This window comes from Oryzias latipes, chromosome 21 (assembly GCF_002234675.1).
Source record: "Oryzias latipes chromosome 21, ASM223467v1".
Classification (NCBI taxonomy): Eukaryota; Metazoa; Chordata; class Actinopteri; order Beloniformes; family Adrianichthyidae; genus Oryzias; species Oryzias latipes.
The window spans coordinates 7073600-7089488 of record NC_019879.2 but is presented as its reverse complement, the minus strand read 5'-3'; the positions used below and the strand labels follow the sequence as shown (position 1 = coordinate 7089488).

Genomic DNA, 15889 nt, shown 5'->3' with positions numbered 1-15889 from the left:
TGAAATCATTAGAAAAACACACAGTAGGCCGAAGATCTGCCAGAACTGCAGCTGAGGCAAATATGTGAAGGCCTGATTTCCTGTCCGCGACTGTTACCGAGATGAAACATGCAAACACATCGACACGCACTGAAACACTCATTTTGCACGCTGCGAGGAATTCATCCATCACACAAACTCAACATTGAGTTGTGACCGACTTTGAGTTGGGGTACCTCTTCTCACCTCGGATATGCTGAGAACCGGCCGAGCTTTGATGCGCACACACATCCACACACACACCGTCTGACATCAGGCCCTTTTGGTAAGATGCTCCATGACCGGCCTTGATCGCACGAGAACAAGTAAGTGGAGGGGAAGTGAAATAGACAGGGGCAAAGACAGCCTGTCAGAGTGAAAGGCTAACAGACATTCGGCTTTCCCGAGCTGCATTTGTTCACTCCGACTCCACACTTTATGAAATTTACATGACGCATCAGAAAGGCCACAAGAGCCTCTTTGATTTTGGAACTATGTCTGAAAAATACATCAGTTGCTGTCTTTTTTTCCCCTCTTCTCTTCCCTTCACATTCTCATTCGCAAACAACATGGCGTAACAGAAGACAGAAACCGAGTTATACATCTGCTAGCATGCGGCTTCACCCTGTGTGCCTGTGGAACAGTGGGACGCGGATCCTCTGTGTCATCTCTAATTGCCGTGATCTAAATGTATAAGAATTGATGGTGCCTTCCACCAAATGCTGTTATGGGGGACATGCTTGGTTTATTTAATGAAACCGGTGTCACAGCAGATCTGTGTCCTTGCTTTGGAAATGGTGGCAGGTGTTGGTGACAGATTTCCTTCAAACAGGGCCACTGAATTAACAAATCAAATTAACATAATACTGGCGTCAGATCTGGGGGCCTGTTTCTCTGGCAAAGCTGTCCCTGTAGTTTGCCTGTGTGGATGCTCCCCTCTTGTGTCCAGATGCCAGCTTGATCTGCCCAGAAACCTGTGAACAAGGCCCAGACTAGAAAAAAAAAAGAAAAAAAAAAGGGGGGGGGGGGACTGGAGCACATTTTCCCAGATTTTTCACAAATTTTCGTTTGTTTTTTGTTATTACTAGCAAAGCACTAACATGTAATTTTTAAACCCAAAAAGTGCTTGTTAGGAAATAATTCAATTGGAGATTTTTTTGTCACTCTGCAATCATAAAATTTAAATTTTGCAAACTAGTATCTTTAAATAAATAACTACCCCTAACAAAAAGCTGTTTTTTAAGGAGTACTACTAGTGTACTTAGTCTATATTGAAAGTAAGGCAGTACATACTTTAAGTATGCTTTTAATATGTCCTCTATGTATTGTAAACTTAAAATGTTTCAATTTAGTCTGAAGAAGTATTAATTTTTTAATGTAGTTCTGGAGTAAACTCATAAAATGGTGCTCTGCAATTAAAGTGACCTTTGCTTATATGTAGAAAGTTATTCAGCATTCATGTGGTGTTGGAAGATTTGTTGTTTTTCTGATGTTTCTGATCATTCCAACTGTACATGAACGCAGCATTTCTCTAGTTTAGAGTTTTCCCTGAGGGACATCAATCCATCGGTGCAATTGGCTCTAAAATGAGAACAAAATCCAACATGTTCAGTTTTAAAATATGTTCATTAATTTTTAATTAGTTCAAGCTGATTTTCATCCATATTCCATGTTATTTCTTTCTCTGCTGAGGTGGACTACCAAAACACTCCACACATAAGCTCCTAGTCCAGCCCTTCTGTCAAATTTTAGAACCCTCTTTGGCCCACGAATCATATAGTTTGCCCACCCCTGATCTAGACACACCTGTTTATAGACACACATGTATCTTGATACACCTATGTATCTGGACACAGTTATGTAGCTGGACACCCCTGTGTTTATGGACACAGATACACCTGCGTATCTGGACACAGTTAAGTTGCTGGACACACCTGTGTTTATAGACACAGATGCACCTGCGTATCTGGACACAGTTATATAGCTGGACACACCTGTGTTTATGGACACAGATACATCTGCGTATCTGGACACAGTTAAGTTGCTGGACACACCTGTGTTTATGGACACAGATACACCTGCGTATCTGGACACAGTTATATAGCTGGACACACCTGTGTTTATGGACACAGATACACCTGCGTATCTGGACACAGTTATATAGCTGGACACACCTGTGTTTATGGACACAGATACACCTGCGTATCTGGACACAGTTATATAGCTGGACACACCTGTGTTTATGGACACAGATACACCTGCGTATCTGGACACAGTTATATAGCTGGACACACCTGTGTTTATGGACACAGATACACCTGCGTATCTGGACATAGTTAAGTTGCTGGACACACCTGTGTTTATAGACACAGATACACCTGCGTATCTGGACACAGTTATATAGCTGGACACACCTGTGTTTATAGACACAGATACACCTTTGTATCTGGACACAGTTATATATGTCATGACAGCAGCTGCCCTGCCCCCCCAGCTGCTGCTCGTCACCTCTGATTCACTCCACCTGTTCACTTGAGTATATATTGCTGCCATGCAGCTCCACTCACTGCTGGAACGTCAAGTCTTCTGCCTGATTCCCAGCTTACTCATGCTTTGTGGTTTCAGTCTGCCTGCAAGCCTGCTTTTTGCTCCACGCTCTCAGATTGCCTGCCTGCCTGCCTGCCTGCCTGCCTGCCTGCCTGCCTGCCTGCCTGCCTGCCTGCCTGCCTGCCTGCCTGCCTGCCTGCCTGCCTGCCTGCCTGCCTGCCTGCCTGCCTGCCTGCCTGCCTGCCTGCCTGCCTGCCTGCCCCAAGCTTCCAACAATCAACCAACCTGCCTGCGACCTCCAGTTTCTCACTGCCAAGTCCTCTCTCAAGATACCAAGCAGTAAGACATTCCTCATCACCCACAAGTCTGCCTCAGCTCCCTCTGGTGTCAAGTTTCAGCCATCATCCTGCCTGCTCTGGTCCTCAAATAAACTCTGAAGTTCTTACTCCTGGGTCTGTCATATTTTGTTGGTCCTCAAGACCTGGTCCTGACAGTACGTTCCAGCCAAACATGGACCCAAAGACGGCCCAGGAGTTCCAGGCTCAGGTAGAAGGAGCTTTTAATAATTATGACATGCGGATGGCTGAATTTACATCCAGCCTGCGTGAAATTACTGAAAGACTCTCTGCCATGAGCATCTCCCTAAGAGCTCCTCCTTCTATCACTGTGCAACCTGTTAATGAAATCAAGATTAATCCTCCTGATAAATATGACGGACATCCTGCATCATGTAGAACCTTCCTCTGCCAATGTGAGATAAATTTCTCGCTACAGGAATCTGCCTTCTCTTCTGAAAGATCAAAGGTTGCCTATGTTATTTCACTGTTAACTGGTCGAGCAGCTCAATGGGCTACCGCTGAGTGGGCTCGGGATTCTGTCATCTGTTCTTCTTACAGACAGTTTTCAGAGGAACTCAAGGCAATTTTCGACCCTGTGAAACCCCATCGGGAGGCAGCACGCCAACTTACAAAGATACGTCAAGGTAAAGAGACTGTTGACGATTACATTATACGCTTTCGAACCATAGCGTGTAATAGTGCATGGAATGAGGAGGCCCTCTATGACATGTTTTATGAGGGACTGGCGGAGTGCGTTAAGGATGAATTGGCAGCACGGGAACTCCCAAGACGGATCAATGATTTGATGTCACTGGCAGCCCGCATTGACAGACGCATTCAGGAGAGAGGAAGGGAGAGACATAATGCACTTAACCCTAGAATTTATCATGAACCCCGGTCACGTTTCAGTCCTAGGCCTTCTTCGACTTCAGGATCCAACACGGAGGAGCCTATGCAGTTGGGTCGCACACAGCTCTCCAAGGAGGAGAGGGACCGTCGATTCCAGCAGAATCTTTGTTTCTACTGTGCTGCTCCCGATCACCGTATTGAGAACTGTCCAGTAAAAGGTCTGGCTCCACACGGAAGAAGGAGACGTGTGTGAGCCTTTCTCTGTCATCCTCCTTCCAACCTAACCCAAGGACTAAAGCCATGTTTCATGTCCGGAATCAGGTACACTCAGAAACTGTACTAATTGACTCTGGGGCAGACAGTAATTTCATGTCAGAGGAAATTGTTAACAAGTGGGGTGTCAACGTTTTCCCTCAGCAGAAGCATTTGAGTGTCAAAGCCATTGATGGCCACGTCATAACCAACAGTCATCTGGTTACTGAACCATTGAAGATGCAAATGGACAATCATTTTGAGTTTATCAGATTTCATGTTCTCAAAAATACTGACATTAATGTAATTTTAGGTCTGTCCTGGTTGCAACAACACAATCCGCAGGTTGATTGGCGGTCAGGTCGGATCCTGACTTGGGATACTGGCTGCTACAATAACTGTCTAGGCGCTATGGAAACACCACCGTCCTCAGATCGTAACAGGACCACAGGTGACAAATACCCAGATCTCACCAAAGTACCTGCTGTTTATCATGACCTTAAAGAAGTATTCAACAAGTTAAAAGCCTCTGCTCTACCCCCTCATCGTCCATATGACTGCTCCATTGAACTTCTACCAGGCACATCACCTCCCCGAGGCCATGTATACTCGCTCTCGGCTCCTGAAAGGCTAGCCATGGACACTTACATCAAGGAGTCGCTGGCTGCTGGACTCATAAGGCCGTCTTCCTCTCCTGCTGGGGCTGGTTTTTTCTTTGTCAAGAAGAAAGACGGGGGCCTGAGACCATGTATTGATTACAGAGGGCTCAATGAGATCACTATCCGTAACCGCTATCCTCTGCCCCTAATGTCATCTGCCTTTGAACTTCTCCAGGGTGCCAGTATTTTCACCAAGTTGGATCTACGCAACGCCTACCATCTGGTCCGGATCAAGGCAGGGGATGAGTGGAAAACAGCTTTCAACACGCCTTTAGGCCACTTTGAATATCAGGTCATGCCATTTGGCTTAACTAATGCCCCGGCTGTTTTTCAAAACCTTGTTAATGATGTATTGGGAGACATGATTAACCACTTCGTATTCGTTTATCTGGATGACATACTGATCTTCTCACGTTCTAAGACTGAGCATGTCCAACATGTACGCAAGGTCCTTCTCAGACTACTACAAAACCAACTTTATGTCAAAGCAGAGAAGTGTGAGTTTCATGTCACTACTACCTCGTTCCTGGGGCTGGTCATCTCAGAGGGGAGGGTCAAGATGGATCCTAAAAAGGTGCAGGCAGTATTGGAGTGGCCGAAACCCGAGAACCGTAAACAACTTCAACGGTTTCTTGGATTTGCTAACTTCTACCGGCGCTTCATTAAGAACTACAGTAAGATTGCTTCACCCTTATATGCTTTGACTTCATGCAAAAGGACATTTTCCTGGAACCAGGAAGCGGAGTCTGCCTTTCAGGAATTAAAGTACCGTTTTACTTCAGCTCCTGTTCTGATTACACCTGACCCGGGTAGGCAGTTTATTGTAGAAGTAGACGCTTCAGACACAGGGATTGGCGCCATCCTCTCTCAGCGGAGCCAGGACAATAAGGTCCACCCGTGCGCTTTCTTTTCCCGCCGCTTGTCTAGTGCTGAGAAGAACTATGACGTCGGGGATAGAGAGTTGCTGGCCATCAAGGACGCCCTGGAGGAATGGCGTCATTGGCTAGAAGGGTCTGAAACTCCTTTCGTCGTGTTCACAGATCACAAGAATCTGGAGTACTTGAGAACAGCCAAGAGAGTTAACTCCCGCCAAGCCCGCTGGGCTTTGTTTTTTAACCGGTTTGATTTCTCTCTTTCCTATAGACCAGGCTCTCTGAACACGAAGGCTGACGCACTATCCCGAAGGGATGCCTGCCCATCACGGGAGGAGACTCCGGAATTCATCTTGCCAGTTTCTGCTCGACTAGCAATAATAAACACTGATATTGAGGAGGAGGTACGATCTGCTAATCAGGGCTCCCAGTCTCCGTCAGCCTGTCCCACAGAATGTATTTATGTTCCAGATAACCTCAGAGCAAAGGTAATACAATGGTTCCATTCATCCCGCATGTTTTGCCATCCTGGTCAGAGGAGAACTTTTGCTATTATCCGACAGAGGTTTTGGTGGCCAAACATGAGAAAAGACATCACTGAATATGTCTCTGCTTGTACAGAGTGTGCTCAAGTCAAAGCTTCTACATCCCCTCTCGCTGGGTTGCTACAACCGCTGTCAGTCCCTGGAAGACCCTGGTCCCACATCTCTTTGGATTTCGTCACAGGGCTTCCACCATCTGACGGGAAGACTGTTATCCTAACCGTGGTGGATCGGTTTTCAAAGATGGTGCACTTCATTGCTCTTCCTAAACTCCCTACAGCTAAGGAGACTGCTGAGGCCCTTCTCAACCATGTATTTCGCATCCACGGCATTCCCAGGGATATCGTCTCGGACAGAGGTCCCCAATTTACAGCCAAGTTCTGGGCAGAGTTCTGTCGCCTACTGGGAGTGTCTGTGAGTTTATCTTCTGGCTTCCATCCAGAGTCTAACGGCCAATCTGAACGGCTTAACCAGCAGTTGGAGACTAGCCTCCGCCTCCTCTGCACCCGAGAGCCGGCTTCATGGTCCCGTAACCTCATCTGGGCGGAATACGCCCATAACACTCTTCCTTCATCTGCCACAGGGTTGTCTCCCTTCAAGGTGGTGTATGGGTACCAGCCCCCTCTGTTTGCCTCCCAGGAGGGAGAGGTCTCTGTTCCCTCAGCCTACGCTTCTGTCCGGAGATGTCAGCAGGCCTGGCGCAGGGCCCGGCAGACTCTCCTGAGGACTGTGGAGACCTACCGTACTGCTGCCAATAGACGAAGAGTTGCAGCTCCTTCCTATCAGGTGGGCCAAAAAGTATGGCTTTCTACTGCTAATCTTCCCCTCCGTCTGGAGAACAGGAAGCTGGCGCCGCGGTTTGTTGGACCCTTCCCTATCTCCAAGGTGGTCAACCCAGTTGCTGTTCGTCTACGCCTGCCCAGACCCCTCCGCATACATCCCACTTTCCATGTCTCCAAGGTGAAGCCGGTTAGGACCAGTCCCCTTGTTCCCTCTGCCAATGCCCCGCCTCCAGCTCGGTACATCGACGGGGGTCCTGCCTACACCGTGAGACGGCTGCTCCGTTCTCGTCGTCGTGGAAGGGGTTTGCAGTACCTGGTGGATTGGGAGGGCTATGGCCCGGAGGAACGTTCCTGGGTCCCTGCTCGGTTTGTTCTCGACCCCACCATGATCGCGGAGTTCCATAGAGACCATCCTGATCAACCCGCACGACCGTCTGGAGCCGGTCGTTGAAGAGGAGGTACTGTCATGACAGCAGCTGCCCTGCCCCCCCAGCTGCTGCTCGTCACCTCTGATTCACTCCACCTGTTCACTTGAGTATATATTGCTGCCATGCAGCTCCACTCACTGCTGGAACGTCAAGTCTTCTGCCTGATTCCCAGCTTACTCATGCTTTGTGGTTTCAGTCTGCCTGCAAGCCTGCTTTTTGCTCCACGCTCTCAGATTGCCTGCCTGCCTGCCTGCCTGCCTGCCTGCCTGCCCCAAGCTTCCAACAATCAACCAACCTGCCTGCGACCTCCAGTTTCTCACTGCCAAGTCCTCTCTCAAGATACCAAGCAGTAAGACATTCCTCATCACCCACAAGTCTGCCTCAGCTCCCTCTGGTGTCAAGTTTCAGCCATCATCCTTCCTGCTCTGGTCCTCAAATAAACTCTGAAGTTCTTACTCCTGGGTCTGTCATATTTTGTTGGTCCTCAAGACCTGGTCCTGACAATATAGCTGGACACACCTGTGTTTATAGACACAGATACACCTTTGTATCTGGACACACCTGAAATAAAAAAAAAAAAAAAAGCCGGACAGCGGCCTTCTCCTGCCCATCCCAGACAGTAGTTCCATCCATGCCTTTAACTGTCATAAAGAGAATAATTGAGACATAACTAGTTTAAAACAAGAGCAGAGCTCTTTGCGTAAAACGTTATTGGAACTGCTTATTAAATAATCTATATGATATAGAATTTAACAATGATAAGTGTTTGAGTGGATTAAAATAAAGATAGAGCTGCCTTCACCAAACAGAATAGCTTTAATTTATAAATTGGACTGCTATAGGAATGTGATGCGTGCAAAACATGATAAAAGACAAGTGAAAGTGTGGGATTAAAGCCCAAACCAGGGGTTTGCGACCTAAGGTGGCTCTTTAGGATAAATGCTAATAATATTAATAAACAACAGGTTTGTAGTTTTAGATCATTTGTTTCAGTTAAGTTTTGACATTTATCTGTACATTTCTAACATGTCAGATAACTGAACTAAATGAGGTTTAATCTACTGTCAGAGTAGATTATTATTAGACTAGGATTAAAGAACATGTTCTTATATTCTGCTGCAAAACTGTGTCTAAATCTATTTCATACAGTTTATAATTACTTTAAATGTAAATATTTAAAATCATTTTCTTCTTCACCAACGTTGTTTTTATTTGATAATAAAAGAAGAAAACGGATGAAGGCTCACCAAAGTCATAATGATAGACTGAAGCTGCTGCAGCAGGAAGATCTGATTAGACACAGGATGTATTGTATTTTGAAAGTAACTCATTTGTTCTGATGTCAGAAGTAAAGGAAGTTAAAACTTTGTACATAAAAATATAACATTGTTATTATTCAATGATTTTAAAATTTAAAAGCAAACAAATGACTTAATGGTAACATAAACATGAACATAGTGTATTTTTCTAAACAATAAAGTGGAACTTTGCGGCTCTCCCTGGACCAAATGGCTCTTTTAGAATTAAAAGTCGTAGACTCCTGACTAAAACAACCAGTCAGACGTTATAGAGCAAATTAAAGTACAAATGAATGAATACAACAAGCCGATGTAAAATGTATTTAATTTTTAAAAGGTTAACTCTGCCCTGGTGCTGCACACATGCTTTTAATTGCCAAATGATGCGCGACTGAAACAAAGCTGTTCATCTCCAAACAATGACTTGAAAGCGACAGGAACAGGTTCATCCCCATGAACAATACAAACCTCAACCTTTGCTCAATTTAAAATGTTGACTAATGGAACTTTAAATAAAAGGTCGTCAGGGATAACAGTATACAAAACACAAATACAAATACAGGCAAAGAACAACAACTGTAAGCTGATGTGAGAGTTATTTGTTTTGTCTTATATTAGCCAGTTACATGTAATGGATTTAAACTTGAAAACTGTCTCCCTGCACTGGAATGCGCTGGAAAACAGAGTTATTTTGGGAGAATTTGCATCTTATTGCGTGAAGCTAATGCCTAAACTGACTTGTCAGAAACACTCAGGACCTTCCAGTTCATCGACATAGGCACCTTTCACAACATTTAGCCGTATTAAACAGAATATTAATGGATTTGAGGAGAAACAATCGAGCACCATTTAGGCTAAACATCAAAGCAAGTCAACATCCACCTATAAATTCCATTACCTCTAGTTATCTTGCCTTTTATTCACAGCTTGACAGTGGTAAACAAAAAGTTTAAAACAAGCGTTTCTTTCTTCATCCAAGCGCCTCAAAACCCCCCAAAAACGATTGTGACGTTACATTTTCTAATCAACTCATCTCGCAGAAGACTGCTTCTGCCAACAGCAGTTCAGCGCACTACTTGTTCTGAAATAGACGTTCAGAGTAAAGGCACCCATCCGACTGAGTCAGGATTACACGCTCCATGAGAAAATGAAGCCGGACACTGCAGCTCAAGTCTACTATGTGGTCTAAGTGGCAGAAGTTCTGACGGAATGGAAAAAAGGGGAGTTCTTCATTCACAATTATTGGTTTCTCTCTTCAGCACAATGTTTCTCTGCAGGGATAAGCAGCGACAGCTTGTTGAGTTATGCTAATAGATGTGTACAGTGATGGCTAAGTCAATCACAAACAGCTCTCATCTCATCATCACAAACCAGAAGCAGGCCATGGATGACTGCTGGATACCACACTGTTCCACGCTGACGCACAGAGAGTCAGTCTTACACAAGGATACATGCTGGAAGGAAGTAAGCCAGCCCCCACCTCCCTTCATCCATCCCTTTACGTGCTGTCTCTCTAGCTTACAGCCCCTCAAAACCCCAACCTAACGTTGCTGCATGGTGCAACAAAAACGGCGAGCAACATTGGAGCTATTCACCCGTACAGTTTTGAGGCAGTTGTCAACGAGGAAAACGAAGATGTTTATGGATCTACCTGTCTGTCAGTGGATGCATCAGAATGGAGCAGAGCAGGGAGCTTGTGGTCCATTTGTTGTAGCACCTACGTCACTGATAGAGTCTTTTTTTTGCAAAAGAACTTGGCTGCCCCCGCCCCCATATCAGTCAGAAAAAACTATATTTTAACTGGCGCCCCTAACAGTTACGGTTTTTCCAATTTCAAGCTTTAATAAAAGTTTTTTTTTTATATTTCTGGTTAGAAAGGAACGTTCAGTGCACACTCCATATAGCACTATCTGAAGCAGGGCTCCTGCCTAGCCTAGTTTTAACATCTGCAGGTTAGTTTTCCACATGACGGCATTTTCTAATATAAAGGTAGTCTTTATTCCCCTATTGGGGTCATGGTACTCTTTTGTGGAAGGAGAGGAAGGATATTTTAATGCGGACCAAGATTCCGCTGATTCCATTTTACTTCTTTTATTAATTGGTTAATAATTATTTTATTTAGTAAGTTAGTTAACTGCTATATTTAATGTACACCCCTCGAGTTACGGTAGGTTTAGGATTTTGTGGATAGGCTTCTATAACACAGTCAAATTTTTTTGATGGTTAAGGTTAGGATATTCCTAAGGATAGGGCTTGAATTAACGGTCAGATTTAATGGGGTTGGGATCTTTTTGAGAGGTAAGGCTTCAATTTAGGTCAAATTTTATTTTTGCGAAGGGACTAGTTAGGGTTCGGGCCACTTCTTCCAGGTTGGGCTTTGGGATTAGGGTTATAGAGCTGTAATTCAGGAGTTACCTTTCGTTTAGGGGAGTATGGTTAGGATTAGGATTTGGACCCTGGCTAGGGCTAATGTTTCACCATCCAAAGCATTAATAGGGGTTAGGGTTATAGTTGGGGTAAATTGTATAATTTCCGCTCTGGCCGACGATGTAAGCTGACATCTTGTCTGCAGCCAGGACTCTTTCTTTTTTTGTCTACTGTACTTTCAATTTACAACAATTTGAAAATCGAAATACATATTCAAAACACCCAAAGGATGATTTTCCTTGGAGTAGGTCTTTGGAGTGTGTTTTCTTGACGGAAATCCCAAATTAGCTGCGAAAATAAAAGTTTGCAGATATCTTCAAGGGACGATATGCACTGCTGAGTGGCTGCCCATTGTGGGGAGGCTTAGGGGGAAAACACAGGAAGGCAGAGCCACTGTGCCTCTTTGGGTTCTGTCCATTTCCATAAACGCTGCTGGCTGTCTCACCTGCACCAGAAACACTGCGAGGCTAAATACCGTGACATATAATTTCCCCTCCTCCTCACTCCTCGCTCTTCTGAACCAAAAGTTCATTACCATGCAGTCTGCCTCAGAGAAAGAGAAGGAGAAAACCACGAAGAGTATAGAGCTGAGATCATTGACAGCTTGATGTGACGAAGGTCAATTGAAATAACAGGTTTTTTGTGTGTTTATATTCTAAATGGGCCACTTGTGTCGAGTGTTCTTGGCTTTCTGCAGAAGGAGAAACTGGGGAGCTTCGTGGCTACAGGGGAAGCACACAAACACGCACACACACACACCCCCACACACACACACAGTGTAATGAGCAGGTTATGCTCAGGCACAGGCTGTTAAAATCTGTAATTATAATCAACCTTTCCCCCTCATCTCCATCTCCCCTCCACTCTCTCCTCTCTTTCTGACTACATCTGTGAGCAGGCATGAGGGAATCCTTCACTAAGGACTGTAGGTAATGAGTTTATTGATTAACATGCAGAGATGAAGCCGCACTCTTAAATTAGTGTTGTTTTACATTATTGGATAGACTCGTGCACTTTAAAGGCCTATAAGACGTTTACATTACTACAGTCCCAAAACTCGCATTGAAATGTGGTCTATCACTGAAAAGAAAACCTTCACCAGACTGCAGGTGAGGGACTGAAACAGCTTCAACCAGAGGTGGGTTTTGATTAATGCCGATATTTTTTTAATGCTTCTGTTTTTGCATGCAGGTAGGGTGCGTGCTCCGTCAGTCGACTGACAGCTCTGCACCTGGTAAACCATCTGGATCAGGAAGATCATATGTGACCCACTTAACTGGAGTGTGTGACCCCACACTTTGGCAGCTTTCAGACTCTTACAGTCGCTGCACAGCAACTTGGGCAAAATCAGCAGCCGCTTTTGCAGCTTTTGATAAATGTGCACACAGATTCAGTTCATACGGATTAGCATTTTCTAGGTGGAAATTTGAATGTTGTGGCCACAAATTAGTAGGAATGTAACGTCACAATAAAATTTAAATTCGGTTCGGTTCAGAATTTCATAGGGCTCGGTTCGGTACATTTTTTTGTATTTTTCCAGTATGAAAAGGCAGAAAAACATTGCTTGCAAAATGCATTTATTGGTTTTACATAACAATACATAAAACTGACCTATGTAGGTGATCTGCTATATAAAATAATACAGCTATTAGCTGTCAGAAACCAAAAACTTTGGATAATTAACACTGGCCTGAAAAACAAACATTTTATCCTGCACATTTTTTATCTTGTAGACCCGATTTTTACAGTCGGGTGATGCCTTTTTTAGTGCGTTATCAGATTAGATGTGTTACCTGTGGCAATCACTTCGCGTAACAATATCGACACACATCATTCGACTTATTCAATTCTCTTTTCCCTTCATTGATGCTGACAACAAAGCCAAAGTGTTCCCACACAGGAGGGCGTAAGGACATGGGGGGTGGGGGGTCCTCCAGCTCTGTCCTTGTGTCTGCATTAGCCATGCTGATACTGTTGACATGCTCACTGTCACCTCAGACTGGTGACGTTTCTGATTGTGGTCGGAAAACGCAGGGGAGATCCTCCCCAGGGCCGAAAGTGGATCTTCCTTCGGGTTCACTTCCCTGTTGGGACCCTCAGAGCCTCCAGAGCGGGTTAATAATAGAACCAGTCACCGTTCTTTTGAAGTGAAACATTTTTTATTACTGTTCTGGCGAACTGAGCAACTTGGCGCAAAGTTAATACTTTTGGGGGGGGGACAATAACAAAACAAAACAAAAAAGAAAACTGAAACAGTACAAAAGTGAACCGAACCAAAATTGCTGTACAGAAATGGTTTGGTACTACTATGTGTACCATTACACCCCTACAGATGAGTATAAATTAGTATTACATGAGCACAAAGTTGCATTTTGTCCACACAAAATTAGTATTATGTGGGCACAAAATAGCATTTTATGTGCAAAATGTGTATTTTGCTGGCAGTAATTAGTATCTTGTGTGAACAAATTAGTAGTTTTTGTAGGTACAAATTAGTATTTCTTTGTGAGCACATATTAGAAATTTAAAAGCACAAAAAATATTTTAAAAATATATTAACGCCAGTAAATTAGTTTTTTGTTGTCACATATTATTTTGTGCATACAAAATACTTATTTGTGTACTCAAATTGCTAATTTGTGAACACAAAATAGTAAGTTGTGTGCAAAAACTGCTAAGAAAATGGCATTTTGTGGCCACAAAATACCATTTTCTGTGAAAAAAAATTCAAATTGTGGCCACAAAATGCTAGTTTCTGTGCACAAAATAATAATAATGATACATTTTTTAGAGAACAATTCATTTATTTTTTGAATGTCATGTTCAGGGCACCATATAACACAATGCCTTCTGATCTAAAACAAATTCTGGTTCAGTATATCCAAGCAGAAAAATGTATTTGTTTATCTTTTAGAAAATGAAAAGTGGCAGATGTGGCCACAAAGTCGTTGCTACTGTCTACTTTACAGCAGCTTAAATGTGTTGTGGGTTTAGCAAGGCAATACTTGTCACTCCCCTTGGGCAAGAACCCTGTGTCTTGGCTGTTTATCTATGGCTTTTATTTTGAAAATCCATCCTCTTCTACACATTTTATGTGAGTTCTTAACACAAATTTTGATACTGTGAATAACTAGGTAAAAAATGATAAATATGGAACAAAAAAATAAGGACCAGCCTGGTTTGCACCGTTTGTGTTTTGCAGAAAATGTGTGTCTAAATTAAAGGGGAATGATACGTTTAAAGTGAATGCAAGGCTGCATGTAAACAAATGTGGAAATATCGTTTTTATCACAGCAGGCTGGCTGTATTAGCCCCAATGGATCACAATACATTACTTCTTAAAGCAGAAAAAAAACTGTTATAAACTCAGAAAAGGTATTTAACCATTTATGACATTCTTATCATATATTTGATGCACACATTTCATGATTCAAAATTTCCCTTAAAAAAGATTGAACTAGGTCCGTTTTCTGCCCTGTAGTTCATCAACATTCCACTAGGGGTACTAGAAGAGCTTGTCCTTGTCATTTCAAAATGGCTGCTTTTGGCAGGAAAAAGTTTTGTTATTTTTATAAATTTTATGGTGAGAATAACTCATCTGTTGTTGTTGACTTTTTTGAATTACTACTTTTTGTATTTGTTGATAATTAATTCTTTATAATACATTTACATCATGTTAAGAATGTGTGGATCAAATTAGAGACAGAAGGTAAAAAAGGTGTATTTTTTCTGAACATTTATGATGTCTAAATTTTTACATATTAAACCAACATTGTTGCTTGGAAAAATTTAATAAATCACCCAACTGATCATAGTTAATACAACTTTTACCATTATGTTTATCGCAATTTCTGCTCCATGATCAATTTTCATTTTCTATAAGTGTTCATTGGCTGCGCGCTTAGTATATAGAATTCAAAAACAGTAGCAGAAACAAAAGTTTTGAATGAGGAATTTGAAATCCGTGTTTACAAACTTTTCATTGAAAGTGTTCGCTTGAATGCGTGTTGCTCAGAACGGTGTGAATAGAGCTTCAAACTCACAAAACGATCTTTGTTATTATTCAAATATTATTACTATTTTTAAATATCTTTAGATATTTAATAAAAAAGCTTTCCAGCTTCCGTGATGATCTTAGTTTGCTAAATTCCTAAGACCTATGAAAACATTTGGCTATAAATTATATGTATGAAAAGCAAACCAACAAAAAACGCTGCTATTAAATGTAAGTTGTACATATCAACAGCTGAACATAATGTCTCCTCTAATATTCTTTTTCCTTAAATTATCTCAAAACTCATAAAGGTCCTGGAGGTTTTTGACTTCTTTGCTCCAACACTCATTCTCAACAGCTCTCACCCATCAGCAGCACAAACACAGAAGCATAAATCTGTCACAACAGCTTGTCATGTACTGTAGATGTATCACACAAGCACAGTTCAGTAAGGTTACCCACTCACCACTCAGCCAGAGGGGAGTCCCAGAACTCTGGTTCCCCCCTTTGCCAAGCAGCTACTTCCTCTGAAGGTTCCTGGTGTGCAGCATGTCAGGGGCGCTATGAAGATACCAGGGAAAACGGCAGAGCAAAGAACTGGCGTCAGTCGCTCAGTGCCGGTGCCTCTCTACTGCCACTTTGATGTGATGGCTTTGTGATGTGGAGGAGCTGTCAGATTAGTGGGCCCTTTAACGACTCTGTCTACTCATCTGTTGGGCTTGACGGAGCTTGTGATGGAGCTCCGACTAAACAAAAGGGTTCTAACCCCTCCCCGTTCCCCCTCTACTCGACCAGGCTTTCATATTTGGGGAGAGGGAAGGTGAAGTCATCCACCCTGCTGGCATGGAGACCAAAGCATGCAGACCCTTTTTTTCAAAAAAAA

At 43.2% G+C, this 15889-nt stretch overlaps 1 protein-coding gene across 4 annotated transcripts; it reads left to right on the top strand.

Moving 5' to 3' along the window:
- Positions 1-3796: 3796 nt before the first annotated feature.
- Positions 3797-7854, top strand: LOC105356774 (transposon Tf2-1 polyprotein). Of its 4 annotated transcripts, XR_002872551.1 has the most exons (3): positions 3797-6491; positions 6661-6863; positions 7038-7127. XR_002872551.1 is itself a non-coding variant. In XM_023951141.1 (2 exons), exons 1-2 carry the CDS (start codon positions 4053-4055, stop codon positions 6799-6801), a joined length of 2580 nt encoding a protein of 859 aa, XP_023806909.1. In that variant the 5' UTR covers positions 3797-4052; the 3' UTR covers positions 6802-6902. The 4 variants fall into 4 exon arrangements, 3 of the variants coding, with proteins under 3 accessions (XP_023806909.1, XP_023806908.1, XP_023806907.1); XM_023951141.1 differs by lacking the exon at positions 7038-7127 and having other exon boundaries at positions 6661-6902; XM_023951140.1 differs by having other exon boundaries at positions 3800-6863; positions 7038-7854.
- The last annotated feature ends 8035 nt before the right edge of the window (positions 7855-15889 follow it).

Coding starts and splice junctions, on each gene's coding strand:
- LOC105356774 (XM_023951139.1), top strand. CDS start 4,053: ATGTTTCATGTCCGGAATCAGGTACACTCAGAAACTGTACTAATTGAC. Junction 4,456..4,584: donor AGATCGTAACAGGACCACAG/GTGACAAATACC, acceptor AACTTCTACCAG/GCACATCACCTCCCCGAGGC.